This window comes from Protopterus annectens, chromosome 7.part0, assembly GCF_019279795.1.
Source record: "Protopterus annectens isolate FY-2018-M chromosome 7.part0, PAN1.0, whole genome shotgun sequence".
NCBI classification, from domain to species: Eukaryota; Metazoa; Chordata; order Ceratodontiformes; family Protopteridae; genus Protopterus; species Protopterus annectens.
In genome coordinates, this window is record NC_056739.1 from 1,519,023,762 (window position 1) to 1,519,042,118 (window position 18,357).

Here is an 18,357-nt window from a genome sequence, read left to right on the forward strand (position 1 = left end):
CCTATGCTTGTTAGAAAGTGTGGAGCACAGATTATATCATTTTGATTTTAACTCATACTTGGACCCAGAGGTGTGCCGCTGTCTATAATATTCCATCAGCACTCATTTATTTATTTATTTGCAATACCATGAGCAAATATGGGTGCTGAGTAGTTAAGGTCTATGCCTCACAGGTCCAAGGTTCAAGCTTGACCTCCAGTCAGTCTCTGTTAGCAGTTTTGCATGTTCTGTATATTCTCTCCATCTTTGTGTGACTTTTTTTCTCGATATTCCATTTTTCACTTCTCACAAAGACATGCTAGTTGATGGGCTTCTCTAAAGTATACATAAATGCTTTGTTTAGAACTGCCCTTGTGGCCTGGGTAAAGGCTGAAAAGGGTCCAAGACAAATGAGTTAACTTGTCTAGTTAATCAACACATAAATAAAATTACAGTTTATTTGTGGACATTTTATCTGGACATACGGTTTACTTCCATTGTTTAAGCATTCCCTCACTTAAGGATCTACAGAAGATCCTGAAACCTCAATGAATTATATAAAATCAGAACTGAAAGTAGGATTTTAAATGGTCATCCTTCCTTCATTAATCAACACCCTACAGACTCCAGCAAACCATTTACTACATTGTGTACTGGACTTGTCATTATTTATTTTTTATTGATTGATTGATTGTTATAATTTGCTTACCAGGTAGAGCACTAATCAGTTCTGACCAGTTTCAGTCTCAGTGTGAGGTCAAAAACTGACCAGGTATGCAAAACACACAACGGTACAATAACACATAAGTTAATAAACATTACCAAATCTACTTGTATTTACAGTAAGCCATATTAATTTTGAGCAATACTTAAATGTTAGCCCTGCCTGACTCACTTGACTAATTGCTTTTATTGCCTTCTGCCATTAATACATATACTTATTTGGTTCCTGCTCTTGACATTTATCCTTATCCTCCCTGCTTTAATGCTGTAGTTCCCCATCCCTTGTGACTACCATGCTGAAGTTGTATCTCATGCTAAGACTTCTTGTTTATGTGATAGCAATATAAATTCCAGGTATTCCAGTTTAAAAGTAAGGCAAGATGTTTTTGAAATTATGCAGTAATGTCTCATTCCTATCAGGCTTGATGCCTGTTTAACAATCCACTGTTAGTAATTTTCTTCTTTACATGATCTTTCTACATGGGCTTGGTTAGAACAATTGCATTACACAATGTGGTAGTAATACCGGATTTGCATTTTGCATCAGAGAAGTAGGTATCACAAGTTTCTTGAAGCTGTGTTGGAGATTTAAAATGTTCTCTTCATTCTGGAATGGTCCATATGTTTTTGTCAGCAAATGTCATTTCCTGATGCACACAAGGACAATATTTGAGACAGGGTGCCATTTTTATAAGTTCTGTTGAGTTCAAATGTGTTATTATTTACTCTATAGACAAGGTAAAACAATGGCCTATAGCTTATCATCGCTGTCTTTCTTCATTAAACTCAACTTTTTATCTCGAGAATCAGGATTAATGTTGAATGGACAGTTTTTTCAGATACCGCAACGTTTAATTTACAAAATTATAATAAAAAGTTAGCTCTATTACATCACCCATGAGTCATCTGAGTTTACATCACATTAGTTTGTTTGCGATAAGTCATCAAGGACAGTTCAAGTAATCTCAGTGTCTTAATGCATATACTCACTTTAGTAATGTTATCTGTAAATATAACACAAATAAAAAAAACTGTGTCTGCAGGTAGGAAGTCCCATGCACCAACATTCTGAGAGATATCATCAAGAAGACCTCCTTATACTATTATTATTATTATTATTATTATTATTATTATTATAGGTGCATAGGTTCATAGATTAGTACTAGGCTAGTTGCCCTTGTGAGCCATTTTAAGCCTAGCCAATTATCCCATGTGAGACTCAAACCCTGCACCTTGTGTTTGTAGGGCAAACACCTTAATCATTAGGCCAACTTCCCAACCTCTGATGTCTATCACAGTCTATTGATTTTGTGATTCAACCAGGCTGGCTTTCTGTTTGAGTTAGTTCTGTACTTTTCCCTGGTGCGTACAACTGCCTCATGAATTTCTGCTACCCTTACAAAAATACAGGTCAACCACCTTCAACAGCAAATGGTTTTCCCTGATCCCCAGGTCTTTTCTTAATAATTTAATAATTTTATTATTATTATTATTATCATCATCATCATCATCATCATCATCATCATCATCATCATCATTATTATTATCAGTCAAGGTCAGTGGTCACACCTCAAATAAAGAGTAGCCACTGCCAGGCAATGTAAGACCTGTCTCACTATTTCTCTGAGGTGCAACCAATCACTTATCACTACAACACATTAGAATGCAAGTATTACAATCTCATGTAAATATGAAATGAGCAACTAAACAAAAGCAATTACCACCTTGGGTTATTATGCTCTAGCATCTCTGACTCAAGCTCAGGTGGTCCATACAGGTGACTATTAGCTTAAAATGATTTACATTAATATGTATTCCTGTGAAACGGTCTGCAGCAGTGGTAGCACATATTTTTTCTTCCCTGACTGTAATCCTCAATGATTTGTCACCAAAATCAAAGAAATTATGAGACTTAGACTTAACTTTTTTGAAAAAATCAAAGATAGTTCACAGATATATGTTTTTTTCATTTTAAGATATAGAGTCACAAACATCCTTTTCTAATTTTTGGATACTTTATGATTTTATTATGATTTGCTCAAAAGTTAAGAGAGTTATATCAAATACTTATATCTTTTAGTTATTTAAAAGAATTCTGGAATGAAGCCTCATCTCTTATTTCTCATTCTGCCTTTAGGTCATCCTTCCTCCTTTGTTGAAAACATTACTGGAGATGTCAAGCAACATTAACTTTCCTCTGTATAGAAATGAACATGTGGAAGACGGTGTCCTTAATTCATTAGTTCAGTGACTGGGCTCCTAGTTTCACCATGTTTGCAGCATTGCTGGTCTCATTCTATAACTGCTTTGTTACAGAAGTATATTATTAAACATTTCACAGATATATGAGCAAAATAACAAAGATAAGCAAGCAACAACAACAAATCCGTTCAACATTTATTTATAGACTTTAAAGCAAGAAATAGTAAAATCTGCCCTCTAATTAGTTGAACATAACTTGCTAGGGATATGAAGTATGCCATTAGCCTTTCTGTTTAATCAAGATCCTCTCTGTCTCACTGAGCAGAAACCTGCTAATCCATATCAGAATATGTGATACCACTCTTGTACTTATATATAAATATATTTAGCTGTCTTATTCATTTAATATCAGTAGTTTGTTAAATGTTCTGTAAAAAATCAATGAGATATTCATAATGTAATCTCTTTTCCTGTATTTTCAGTAATGATTCATTAATCTTCTGCCATATATTTTCCCTTTGCAAATTCTTCTTAGAATATGTCCTAGCCAAATGTGAATATTCTAGTCTCAGTTTATAAATATAATGTAAGGAAAATTGAGAATAGGTAATACTATATACCTTTATGCAGACAACGCATTACTGGTTCCAAAAGTTAAATGCACATAAGCAGCAACAGGGTCTTGTAACAAACTGAGGCTACAACGTTTCATGATCACCTTTAAGGATCATTTCTAAAAGATGCCCTCATTTTGTATGTAGATAACTCAAATATACGATTATAATAAAATGCCATAAAGTGTTCTTAACATAATTTTGCAGTATGAGAAATAAAAAAAAACAAATATTACAAGAAACTGATATCCAAAGACTAATCTCTTTATAAGCCAGACTGTCTACTATGGAAAAGTGCTTCATCTCACTTATAAGCTGTAGCTAATAAGTTATCTGTTTCTCCTTAATAACAACATACAGTGTTATGAAAATACAGGAAATATATACTGCTATGATTCACATGTAACCTGTATTTCTGTTTTTTTTTTCCTGAGCATTTAAAATAAATGACTTTTACAAATCAGAAATCAGTTCTGCTATTAAATTAAAATATATAAATCACTATATGGTTATAATATCTTGATTATAAAAAGAAATTCTTATGTTTAAGATATAATATTAATGGGAATTTTCTAGGTTTGAACCACATGTCAGGAGGAACATAAATATATGTAATTTTATTTAGTGAGAACTTAATTCACTTGCAACACAGGTCTTTATCATTTAATGAAGCTGTGTGCTGTAACTTGGACAAACGTGCTCAGTAAAACTAAATTCATTTAAGTCCTTCCCTGACATGTGGTTCAAACCTTGTAACTTCCCATTAGTATATTTAAGTGTGGTACATGGAAAATGTGGTTGTTTAAGATGCACAATGCATTATATATTGAATTTTTGGAACCATTCTACTAACCATTAGCTTGATCACCAGTTTATCATATTCAAGTTCTCTTATAGACAAGTACACAGCATACGACCATATTTAATATCTCCACTGTTTCCATAATCACTTCAGAAATCTTAAGCCTAACACATATCAATTTGCATGTGACTAGGATGTTGATATAGGTATAACAAAATATGAAATACATTATTTCATAATCTGTATTTTACAATGGATCTAGCAATGTTACAAAGCAAATTACCTCAAGTCATTTTCAAAATTTAGTCTACACATAATTGAGATAGATAATTATTTTGTTGAGTTCCAAACTGCTATATTGTACAGTTTAGGCCATTTCTAAAAATTAAGGAAAAATGCACATTATATGAATGTACTAATGTTTCTGTACTAGAACTAAATGGATTTGTGCTGTCTTTCTTTCCATTGCTTTCCAGTGTCCCTTATCCATTTAGTATATGTCAGTCTCAGCATCAACTGACAAAGTGAAAATCAAGATGAATTAGAAAGACATTTCCAAATGCCTGAAATGAATGTTGGCAGTGCAAAATGATGGGGGAAGAGAGAAATGGATTCATATATATATATATATATATATATATATATATATATATATATATATATTGGTTCAGTAATGCCTTAACAGTATCTATAAGGGAGCCATAGTATGGTTTGAAGGACGTACTCCGGAAAAAGATTAGGCTAACATATGGACTTTGTATGATAGGTCACCTGCAAGAAGGGGAATGGCAAGTTGTACAGTTCACCTATTGAATTCTGTATTGCTATTGGCCAGGAACAAAAGTATAATCTCACCAGACAATGGAGGACACAGACCCCACTGACCATATGACCATAAGGCTTATCAGAGCTCCTTAGAGAGACTGTGTATTAGGATGAAAGAGCAATGTCTGGACAAGGGCACCAAAGATTTGTAAATGAAACAGGACAAGGTGAAATTTGTGTTTAGTAATGTTTCTTTGTATCTAGACATAACTATATAAATATATCTATAAATATATATAGTAAATATATATATATATATATATATATATATATATATATATATACACAGATATATAGAGATGTATTTTTGTAAATAAAAGAAAACCTATTTATTTTTTAATTTTTAGAAATGGTTACATGCAATTAAGTGAGAGATGGTGGGTGTTTCTTGATTCAGTACCAGTTTCTGAATAGAAGTAGTTCATGGAGTAAGGATTATTTAAGTTTCAATCAATTTCTGCATGTAAAGAAGTTAAGACTGAAAAATGGACCCAGAGAAAGAATCATACATAGTTATTTTAAAATGAACACCTTGTAAGTGTCTGTACCTAAACAAATAAGACTACACTTATGCTATATGTTCAGTTATTTCAACTTAAACCAGAGCTGTACATATTAATAATATTTAAAGGTACCTGAAATAATGTACTGCTACTTCATATATGTATAATTCATAAAGAGTCATTTTGATCTCCTCTAGGTGAGCTGTTTGAATATGTTATCATAGTTTAAGTGAAGCAAACTGATACAAACTCACTTTGCAGCAAAACCAATGACAGCAAACATCATTTCGAATAGTGGTTCATTTACTTTGCAATACCTCACCTATCATTTAACTGATTAGTTTTATGATTAGCACAAACTTCCCAAGAGACCTTCCTATACAAGTGTGCTTTATTTATTTTATTTTATTTTATTTATACTTTGGTGACTTTAGTCCCACTTGGACAATATGAAGATTTATTCATGAAAGTAAATATACAAGCATGAAACAGATGCTTCAGGCAGGAAAAAAGTTTGGAGTTTAAGCACTTAATATAGAACAAAGTAAAAAAGGTTTGAAACTTGCTGTCATTAGACCCTGACACTCTGCTGCAAGTACTATCATGCCATTATTACATTGTGTTTCATTGTTACATTCATCACACAAGCTTCAAGATATGTGCTTTTCCCATGGTCACCTAAAGAGCATGAGCAATAGCTGATTAGGGAACTAAAAGAGTTCCTTCATAAACTCAATAAATACAGGCAGCTTCATTCAGTGGCAGCTTTTTAAAACAATTTCAGTTCTAGACATAAGATCATTACACAACTGTTCTAGTCAACCAAATATTATCTTTGTTTAACTGTAACAATTTAATCATCTTTGAATCTTTGTGGATTGGTAAATCATTAGTTTATTGAGTGTGCACATAAAGACACGATGACAGGATATTTTGCTTTGAATACTTTTGCACATCTCAGCACACTGAGTGTGTTGACACACAGTGTTTCAATTAATGTAATTTTCTATATTTTTACTTACAATATGCCATATTAACAGTGCATTTTATAGTTAACACAATTACTGTCAGATGTGTAAAGCTATGTAATTCCGTTCTTAATATCTTCAGAGTAAGACAATATTTAAACAAATAAACTATCTGGTGGTATTTTAATGGGAAAAAGAAATGTCAGCATATGTTAAATTCTTATAAGCCATCAGTCTGTTTGGTTTGCATGAAGTGATGTGTGTATCCTCAGGTGCTTATAATCTAACTGTGTGAGTTATGTGTTAAGTGATCACATGTGCTGTATTTTGTCTACTGATGTCATTTGTCTTATTTGGAGGCACAGACAATAAGCATAAATACCAAAATGGTAACAGTATCTTTGCATGTATTGCATGTGTGCAGTTAAGTACAATTTCTGGGGAGAAGGATTACAGTGTAGGATAAATGTTATTTTTTGTACAGCTGTGTCTCTTTTTTGATTGTTGCTATTCATTTTGTACTTGCTCAGCATTACACAACCAGTGATAAGCCGGGTGTGTAATTATAGCATATTATTTAATGTGAAACACTTTGTACAGCTTATGTGCAATAAAATGACATCTGTTAGAATGTCTTCAGTGTAAATGTAACATGTTTGGTTTTGACAAATGTATCTACAGCTGGAATACTATTTTTTCTTTCCTCTAACCATATTTATAATTAAATAAATGTGAGAGACAGACAGAAATATGAACATATTAACATACTCATGCACACTACTGCAGTAATCATTATTATGTGTTGCAGTGTGGGCTTTGGCAGAAAAATAGACTTGTTGGGTTTTATATATTTAATTTTCCTAATTCAAACACAGCTGGTGTGATCAAAAAAGCAAGTTATTCCTTTTAGGCAAGAACCAGATTATATCTGTACCAGAATTAATTGTTGCACTAAAAGAGAATATTAGTAACATACCAATTTAAGTCTGGACGAGAATGGAACTCAACATATTCACTATATATCAATACAGAAGAAATGTATATATGTACTCCAGATGCAACAAACAGCTTGTAACAACATCTTTGACTTTATTTGTGTCAAGTCTCCAGTTTCCATTTCTGCACGCCGTGGAGAAGTGTTATGCTGATAAGTGCATTAATCTTTGCTAAATTGGGAATATGACATTAGAAATGGAAAGCTGAGGCTTTATAATAAGATTAACTCCTGCTCTGCTGTTTAGAGTATTTTATAGCTAAAACAGGTTATCATTGTGGTAAACTCCATCATGATGTATAATTGAAAGGAATTGAATTGGGCAGCATGTCTTACGTCTTGAAACAGAGAGCTTCAAGGTTAGCTTCCTAGTGCAAAGTATGCAAATCTACTGATGCAGTCTTCTAGTCATGTGATAACGAATAGCCAATACAAATTAAACAGCATACTATTTGTACCTCCATGAGGTAATTTCAGTATTCAGGATGTCTTCAAATTGACAACTATTGCTATCAAACAAATGGTTATATAGAATCAGACTCTGGATTAGTACACAATGTTCTTTTATGACAAACATATCCATTCAATACAATCACAGGTGCAATTCTATTTTTAGCTTGCTTTGGTGGCATATGCATCACACTCTAATATAATATATGTACAATTAACTGCAAGCAAAACTAAAGTGTAAGACTTCAGTTTAAGTTATATTGAACAGGAAAAATGCTTCCTAAACTGGCTATAGAATTGATAATCATGTATATGACACCATTTACTTTTAAAGTCTCTAGAATTTTAACATGGCATGTGGCATTTAAAGTTCCATGATATATACACGTTAGTATAGCATATGTGTTATGTTACTAGAGTCCTTTAGAAATCTATTATGCTGTAATTGAAGTAATTTGATCTGATTATCAAATGCAGCACCATTTTCTTTGCATCCTTCTTAAGCAATATTTACTGTTGATGATATGTGTTGTATGTAACAGGTTCTAAAGAATAGTTTGTTGACAGATTTTTAAATCCAGTACTTCAGTGAAAATGGATATATTTTCTGCTCCATTTTCCTATAAATGAAGTCTGAATCATAGGTGATTTTTTTTACTTATGTTTGATGATCTTAACTTGAAAATGTGTGTATTTTACTGAGTTCATGTATGTTGTACATATGGTATTTGTTGAGATACAGATTTTGCAAAATCAATGTAAGGCTTCTGAGAGTACATGTCTTCATTTGTTTGCTTATTCATACATTCATTTATTTATGTGCCCAAGCAGCTGTTTCTTTTCTTGTACATGGGTCATTAAGGAAAGTATGCCACGTCATGCCACAGAGTGATAACTCATCATACTAGAAGACTACCTTAAATGTCATATTGTAACATACAATATGAAGTCTAAATGCATCTTATTGTACATACAGGTAGCAGCTATGAAGTCTAAATGCATCATATTGTACATACAGGTAACAGCTATGAAGTCTAAATGCATCATATTGTACATACAGGTGGCAGCTATGAAGTCTAAATGCATCATATTGTACATACAGGTAGCAGCTATGAAGTCAAAATGCACAGTTAATAAACATAAGCAGAGTCCCATTAAACCTACAGTTTCAACAAACCAGCAGCATGCTGTTGCAGCTTATATGGGCCATACAACTCAGCAATCATTGCAAACTACTAGGAATTAAGGGTTCTAAACTCCAGCTTCCATGCAATAAAAGACTATTTTATAAGATAGTTGAATAACTGAGGGACAAGGTAAGTCTGATCTTATATATGCTCGTAGTTGATGGCAAGCAATGGAGGATGCATTATTTTATACAGTATGTCTTGCTAAAGCTATTGAAAACCTTAGATATCATTAAAACACTTAAAAGCTTATTTTCAGCACTGCTTTTCTCTATCCGAGACAGACTAGTTCACATATCGCTATCCACTGGACGATATCATGCCAGTAACGCATTGCTCTTAACCTCTTAGTGCAAGAAATATGCACAAAGTTAAAAATATTTGTTAGACAAAGGCCCCAAAATAGAGACCGATTTTAAAAATTGCTGTTATAAACTTAGAAAGCAAATAGAATAACAGGATTTGCATTTTCTAAAATATATTAAGTTGGAAACTCAAATGTTTGTCATTATGTAGTCACTTCATCTTCTTAAAAGATTTACCAGCAAAGCACAAATTTTATGAAGAACAGATGAAAAATATGAGGCAAAAATCTGGGCAGCTGACAGGTATGTGATAATGCATTTATTGCAAGATTAGTACAAATGGTTAAGGCCTCATCTTGTACTCTAGATTTGCCTCCTTAAGTTTCATTTTAAAGCAACAATTTCCATCCATGTCCAATGTATTTACTGTATGAAAACTGGCTAAAAATACCTGCAAAGAATGTTATTCATAGCTACATCAAGAGCATTGTCAAACTCAAGCTATGTGGGCATGGCATTCATTTTTTAAGCTTTATTCATTTTAGGGGTGTTGATTTTACCTGTTATCACTTAGAATCTCCATCATCATCTCCCTATTTTTTAACTGCTTCAGAAAGTAAACATGATTAGCAGAACAGAAAAAAGTATACCGTCCATAAAAATATTCACTATCCAATGCAGTTGGGAGCTAGTCTGGCGTGAGGGGGAAATAGGAGAAGGGTAGATACCGGAAGGTTGTATACTTTGAAGTGCAAGTCATTGTGCAATTGCAAAACTTTTGGTTACACACTGGAGTTCTGTTTTCCTGTTTAGTCATAGTTTCACAACAAGTTGCATGATAGTTTGAACAAAGCATGTAAACAGTTTGGTATCGTGACTGAGATACTTGATGTCAGCAATAGGGAAGACTAGTCACCAGAACCAAAGGATGAAAATACTTAAATTTAAAGAGACCATGAAAGATGTACTTATAGGCACCAACCTAAAAAGGGAGACTAGATATTATGGGCCCCAATTGTGAAATACATGCTCGCACATTAAGTGACCACTTAACACTGAGACCGGATCTTTTGGAATCTGGTCCATGGTGTAAGTCTGTTTATAGATAGGCCTTACACTGATTTTAGTTACTAACACTAAAAGCAGGTCTTTTGGGGTCAGGGCAGGCTTACACGGGGAGCAATACTTTTTGTATCTGGCCCTGTATCTTCTTTTATTAAATTAAAGACAAATGAAAGAAAATTAATAGCCAAAAAACGCAAGACATAGACAGGATGGATAAACCAAGCAGCTTTGGGCAAACAAAAGAAATGAGTGGCATACAATCAAACAGGAAACAATAATGTCATTAGGGAATAGAGTGAAGCTTATTATAGCATATGAAATTAATTATAGAAAACTGCATTCTAATTTGCTTTTTTGCATTTATTTACCAAGGTAGAATAATGAAAGTAAAATACATCGTTTACAGTGGTATCTGGATCATTTTCTAGAGGGCTAAACAATCTACTACAAGCTGAGGTGTCTTAATGTTTTACCATTAATAACTGAGTGATTGACTGAATGATTAAATATGTATTTCTTAAATACATTTTGGAAACTGGGTGCTATATTTTCCTAACAGTTTTGAAGTCTATACCCATTTTCCATGCATTAAAAAAATCTAACAAAATATTTAATTTTTGAGCAGCATATTTACATGTAAGAAGTACTTCATCTCTAAGGAAGCATGTTAGCTTTTTCAAGCTCCTCTCTGAATTCCAGTTACTAACACTTTATTTGACGTACTTCCCTTGTGTTGCCTAATAGTCCTGTCCAAAGTGAATGATTGTATAGACTGTTTAAATTTAATCTGTGCGTAGATCCCTTGTTTTAGCTATTTATGTTATACTTTATGCTTACATCTTTGTCTACGTTCATTTACACATATAATAACTACTGTCCCTTTTCAAGCAAGGTGCAAATAAAATTAGAGCCAGCAAATTCTAAACAGTATTGAACTAATGTAATAACTTCATCTTCCATCCCTTTCATTAACCTTTGCTCTTGTACCATTTGCTTAGATGATGTTTGTCTCATTAATGTGTACTAATCCTACCTACTTTGCTTTATGTTCCTATAAATTAAACTACTACAGAAATAAATTGAAAATCCTCCCAAATAACTCCTGTCTCACATGTTGTCTGCTTGCTGCCATATTTCCTTTTGGCTAGTTTGTGTGAGCCTGTCTTGCTTACTTCTATTTTTTAACTTCGTCCATTTATTTATGTAATCTATGACTTGTCATATTTACTTTCAGGACTGCTAACTAATTATTGCAGAAATTATTAGAGTGTCATGTCTGTTTGTAAGTCATTGCACATATAAGTATTATTTCTATATTTATTTCATTTATTTGCTTCCCAGGCTTTATTATCTTTTTCTTGAGTTACTCTATAAGAATCACAAAACAATTTGCAAACAATGTGGAGTGTTTTCCATCCTACATGCAGATTTATCACAGAAGTGCTGGATTTAAAAATAACAGTTCTTTTCCTTAGCAATGTAACATTATGAAGTTTCTCTTGTACTAAACCTAGGGGGCCCAGTGCAACCCCAAGGAGTGCAATCTCAAAACCAGGAAGCATCGCTGCAACAGCGCCTTTCCCCTCAGGGGCAGCCACCACAGGAGAAAGAGTCTTCACCAACTGGACCTCAGCCTCAACTGCAAAAGACAGCTGGCCCTACTGTGGAGCAGCCACGAAGTCAGGGACAAGTGACATCCAAACCTGGAATGATGAACTCCAAACCAGAACGTGTTCCACCTCCAAAGCCTCAGCCTCATCCACAGCTCAAGTAGGTCTCGTTTTTTTTTCCTTGGATACTCCATGCCTGATACTGTGATCTGAGTGTCATTGTGGTAACCTGTAAATACAGAAGCAATTATTATTTACAGTACTATGCAGAACTGCTCATAAGTAACATTGTTGCCCAGACAGATGCATAACATTTGAAACCACACATGTGAAATGCAGAGCTATATACCAGGTTTAAATACATAGTCGGTTGGCAACAGCAGCAGATCAATGAAACAACTGTTACTCTTCCTTCTATGGCAACCTCCCATCAAAGACTCCCTACGTGACATTTTGTATTCAATCTTATTTCACTTATGGTGAAATGAATAATGGAAAAGTCTGGACCTTACATGAATTCAGGTCCAGAATACGAATGACATATGTCTGTATATATGTGTGCATTTTTCCTTTTTCAGTAATTACTTGAGCTGACAGCAATAATGCTGCTTGACAACCACTTTTTTCCTTCATCCATTATGTGTAGCTGGTCATTTTTTAATTAAGATGTGTTATTAGAAGATAGATAGCTAGACAGACAGATGCATAAACATAGACAGACAGGCTGGACAGATAAGTAGTCTGCTCGTAATGTCATATCATCTGCATACAACAGCTTTTTTGCTCTGTCCCCTCCAACCTGTTTGCTAATGTAGGCCATCATTAATATGAACAGCACTGGGCTCTGAGCTGAAACCTGGTGAAGCCATACTCCCAATGGGAGCACCTCTGTGAGTCAGAGCACTGTTCATTCTTGTGTCATTGAGTCCTTGTACATAGTCTACACTAATTCTAATAATGTTTCTAGGACTTTAAAGCATCACAGGACTACCCAAGACAGTTTTCTTGAAACCTTGTAATATGTTTTCTTCAAATCTAGCAAATTCCAGTTGGACTCTTTCAACTCCGACTTCTTTGCCACTCTCTGTCTCATCACAAACATCACGTCAGTTGTGCTACATTCTGATCTGTATCCAAACTGCTCATCTCCCATGTTATTTTCTTTTACTCTGCATATTCGATTATTAATCACCCTGTCCAGCACTGTAAATTAGTGTGAAAGGAGTTTGATACCTGTATACTGCCCACAATTGTGAATGAGCTGTTTGTTCTTGTATATTGACACTAGGATTCTTATTCTACAGTCATCTCTCCATACCAGTATGATACCCTCAGGAGCCATTTTTCCTCTGACTCACCCAAAATATTGATTAGATCTGCTGTGACCTGATCTGAATTTGCTGCTTTCCCTGACGTCATTATTTTTCTTACTTCTCCTAGTGTGGGTTCTTCTTTCTCTTTCATCATAGATTGTGCTCTGTGGGGTTATTATCATTCAGAAGTTGGTAAAAGTACTCCTCCCATTTTCCTTTCATGTCATGTGAACTCATAAAATGATGTTACTGACATCCCTTAATAATGGCATCTGATAACTATCTTCTTTATCCTTCTGTTATTGCAACCTGATAGAGTTTGTTTGTGCCATCTGCTGAGCCACTTTCCTGAAGCAGACAGAGTACATCTGAAGCCTTTTTCTTTGCTATTGTGTTTGCTCTCTTGGCATCTTTGTTACCTAAACCATATTTCTTCTTAGTCTGGTCTGTCTTTTCTGTCTCCCACTTTTTCCCCAAAATCTTTTATTTTGGAAACTTCCAGGACTTCTGCATTTCATCACCAGTTTTCCTTATGCACTTTATTTCCATACCTGGCCTGGCCACATACATTTTCAATGATTTTCACACATGCTCTTTTAAGATGCTGCCATTCAACTCCACCTATTATCTCTTCTTCCTGAAGTGCAGGAGCCCTGAGTATCTCTTTGAACTCTTGTGAGTTCATTCCAATCAACTCTCAGGTCTTTAACCTAGTTTCTGTTAACCTTAGACCCTTCTCTGAACACTGCTTGTTCCTAATGGTGGCAAGCAGTGGTTTATGCTGTGGGCCAACTGTTTCACTGGGGTGACTTTGAAATCTCTTATTTTACCCCAGTGCCCTTACTAGGAGGAAGTCTACCTGAGTTTCATCTTAGCCACCCTTGTATCTGATTTTGTGGCTGTGTCTTTTGTAGAACATTGTGTTGGCCACCATCAAACCATTTGGGAAACAAAAGTATTGAATAGCTTCTCCTTTTTTATTCCTGATGCTGCACCAATGTGAAAGTAGACAGTCTTCATATCCTGTTCTTTCTGTCCCAATATGAGAATGCAGGTCCCCCATCATCAACACCAACTCACATTGTCCTGCTTTATCTATAGACAAAAGGTGCATGGTCAAACTGAAACTAATAAAAATAAAAAACAACTACTGCCACACTCAGAAAACACAAAAAATCCTTGTTTGTGCATTGACTTAAATAAGCTCTGACATATTCAATACCTGTATCGTGAGGTATACAGGTATACAATGAAACGACATCCAGCGTAAACATAATATGCCTGCTGGAGTCAAAAGCCACTATCTCACTGAAATCTCTGATACTTTCCAAGAAATTCCAAGAGTCCTTCAAAAGGGACTCCATGTTTTGAACTAATGGTTGTAAACAAGTGTCTACCGTGATGGAAATTCCTTCAGTTACATAAGGGAGGGTCTACCAAACTCTTATGGGTCTTCAGAATTCCAAATAAAACACCTATATTTGGATACTGCTTTATCTCTAGGTCTTGCGCCTGCTGCTTGAATGCAGTCTTTTCCTGAACATCACAACCCTGTGGGTCATAGGCTGAAATTATGACAACTACTCCATCTTTACAATGGAGTCTCATTACCATGAATCTATCTCCTCTAAATGTGCTATTCCTCACTGCCTTTGAACAGCTCTTCCTTACCATAACTCCCACACCATTTCTAGTCTCTCATCCCCTTATGTAGAAGACCCTAGATCCTAAGCCAAGTGGCTTTGCCAAACTGCTCTAAAGGATATCCAGTCTCCTTCTTACTATCATGTCATCCACTTCTAAACTATGTCCTGTGAGCTTATATTTAGTGTAGCATTCCTTAGTTCATATGTGACAAGTTGACCAGTTTTATGTCCAGCTTTCACTCAACAGAGCTATCCCAGGTAACCCTCTCTGACTTAGTGGACATTGGTCATCCAATAAGTTATTGACTAAGCCTTTAGGGCTTTATGGTAGGCACATAGATCCCTCACTATTAGCATGGGTCCTTGGTATCTGTCAGAGTAGGTCATGTCCTAGACCCACTTATCACCATCAAACACGCAATACCAATTTTTGGTGACATTAGACAATGAGTTCAAATCACTTAGCACCAATTTATACATCTCTGAGTGGCTATCCCTGACAGAGCATGCAGTCTGTGATCCATTTATTCCTGTCTTGAAGATACTGCTGCATTTGATGCCTAAAGCAGTTGGTCAATCCTTCCTCTGACAGCCACCACCTGGAGTCCGTGTTGCTGCCCATGACTCAGTTCAATTTTTTTTCTGGGTGAGTTTGAGATGGAAACACCCAGTATGTTTTCAGATTGTGGGAGTAAAACTACACAGACATGGATAGAACATACAAATTCCATACAGGCATTGACTAGAGGTAAGGAATGAGCCCAGTATATTCTTAGGAGGCAAATACCTTAAACATGTCACCCAACCATATTAACCATTGTTTAAACTGTGAGCATTGCTAAACTGTTGAAATTTGAAGTACGTATTTGTTTAACAATTACTTTCTAGTTACTAATGAAGTCTTGTACATAAAGTCTAAAATATCTTATCTAATGCTTGTAACATGTTTTTTGTATAAACTGTGGAGATTCCTGAACTGTTTAAAATTTGTAGTATTTAACTGTATAACAACTAGTACCTGTATGTTAGTAGTCTAGTAATCTCCTGGAGTTTATCTCCCCCTGAAAATGGACATAAATCCAGTTAGACTATCCTGGTCAACAAATGTCAAATAAATAAAATAATAAATAAACTATACTAACCATAAGTTTACCATTGCCAGGAAACTGCCTCCCGTCTAAAATCTGTATTGTAAAGCTGCAGCTGTCAAACTATGTTGCTACTATAACATTCTGCTAGACACTGAAATATTATTGGGGTCCAGTGTTCTCCATTTTTGCCTGCTGTTGTGGAGCCAGTTAGAGAATTAGTTCATCAGATCCATTGCTGAGCGCTCATCTTGTCAAATCATGATAATTAAGCATCACTGTTCTGCTACTAGCTTGTCTACTTGAAGGTCATGTAAGAAAATAAAAATGAGAATCGGTGTTAAAACTACCAAGTCCTTCTTTGTCTTAGTGTGCAGGCTTAGCGTTAATATAGCTCTCTCTCTCTTTCTCTAAATATATATTTATATATATATATATATATATATATATATATATATATATATATATAGTGTATAAGTCAAATAACCAAACATTCACAAAAACAACACTCCACCACCCTCCGTAACTGCACTCACCTACCCAGCTACCACACCAACAGCCCAAACAAGCCCCGCCCCTGCACCCCCCTGCTGGGCTACACCCCCAACTTAACACAATAATCTCTCGAACCTACTACGCTACAGTGAGATGATATTCCAACCCTAACTAACCGCAGGACTGATCCCCTCACAATCTTAGAATTGCGAGATGCCAGTCCATTCACAATCAATGGTAGCGTTAAGCTCACATCACCTGCGAAATATGAAGTATTGAACATCTATATATATATATATATATATATATATATATATATATATATATATTATATATGTAGGAAGACTACTAAATCTCAAACTTTTGAAATCTCGAATTTCAAAAGCTCGAGACCATGTAGCCGAAACCCCACATTACCGAAAGACCAGAAGCGCGAAATTCAAAATCCCGATGTTAAGGGATTTTGAGTTAGCGCTTCTGGTGTTGCGGTTCAGGTAAGTATGTGTGTGTAAGTGTGTTTGTGAGGGGCTTTAGTGTGTGTGTGTGTTGTGACTGTGGTGTGTGTGTGTGTCTGTGAGGGGCTGTAATGTGTGGGTGTGAGTTTGCCTTGTGTGTATGTTTGTGCAATCTCAGAGTTAGAATATTAAAGTAGGGGGGTATGGGGGGCACAGCCCCCCACATGGGGAGTGCAGGGGGGGTGAATCCCCCCTGCTTATTTTTAGTGTAGGGTGGTTTGTTTGGTTATGGGGGGAGGTTGTGTGTATGTTTGTGTGTGTGCTGCATTTATGTAGTACTTTTGCAATTTTGAATTTTGCGCTTTTAACATTTCGGTAATGTGGGGTTTTGGGCTTGTAGTCTCGGCATTTTGGGCTTCGGGATTATATATATATATATATATATATATATATATATATATATATATATATATATATATATCACACACACACACACATATATATATGTGTGTGTGTGTGTGTGTGTGTGTGTGTGTGTGTGTGTCTGTGTGTGTGTGTGTGTGTGTGTGTGTGTGTGTGTGTGTGTCTGTGTGTATATACATATATATATATATATATATATATATATATATATATATATAGATATAAAAAGTATTAGTGGGTATTTGGGTATGGGGGCTACAGTCCCCCACATGGAGGTGCAGGGGCACTTGCACCCATGGAAAGCCATTTAAGTTGATGTTTCAAATTACCATCACATTGGCTAGTTTCTACTCTGTATGTGATGAAATTACCAGGGCTTTTAATATGTGTGGTCTTTCAGTAGACAGATTGCAATTTATTAGACCCCCCAGCTACTTCTCCTAAGATCGCCTAACCTAAATCTACATAAGCTGCATGCATAATAGTGAGAAATACACAAGACCATGTTACTGCAAGACAAAAGACAAACATTACCACTACATCATAGCAATATGCAAGATTTTAAATACTGATAACTGAGGTAGCTTATAAGGATATACTGTACAGTAAATGCTTCATATGTTACAACACATCTGAGAGTTTAATCTACATCTTAGAAGCCCATATTAACAAGGAATTTGTGGAACATTCTAGTAAGATGAGAGTAAATA

At 35.1% G+C, this 18,357-nt stretch overlaps 1 protein-coding gene across 1 annotated transcript in view; it reads left to right on the forward strand.

Moving 5' to 3' along the window:
* Positions 1-18,357, forward strand: part of SYN2 (synapsin II) — a 1,726,111-nt gene that overhangs the window by 1,690,114 nt on the left and 17,640 nt on the right. Inside the window, exon 12 of the mRNA XM_044078054.1 lies at positions 12,132-12,387. Within this exon, the coding sequence (XP_043933989.1) occupies positions 12,132-12,387 (256 nt within the window). The remainder of the gene's footprint in view (positions 1-12,131; positions 12,388-18,357) is intronic.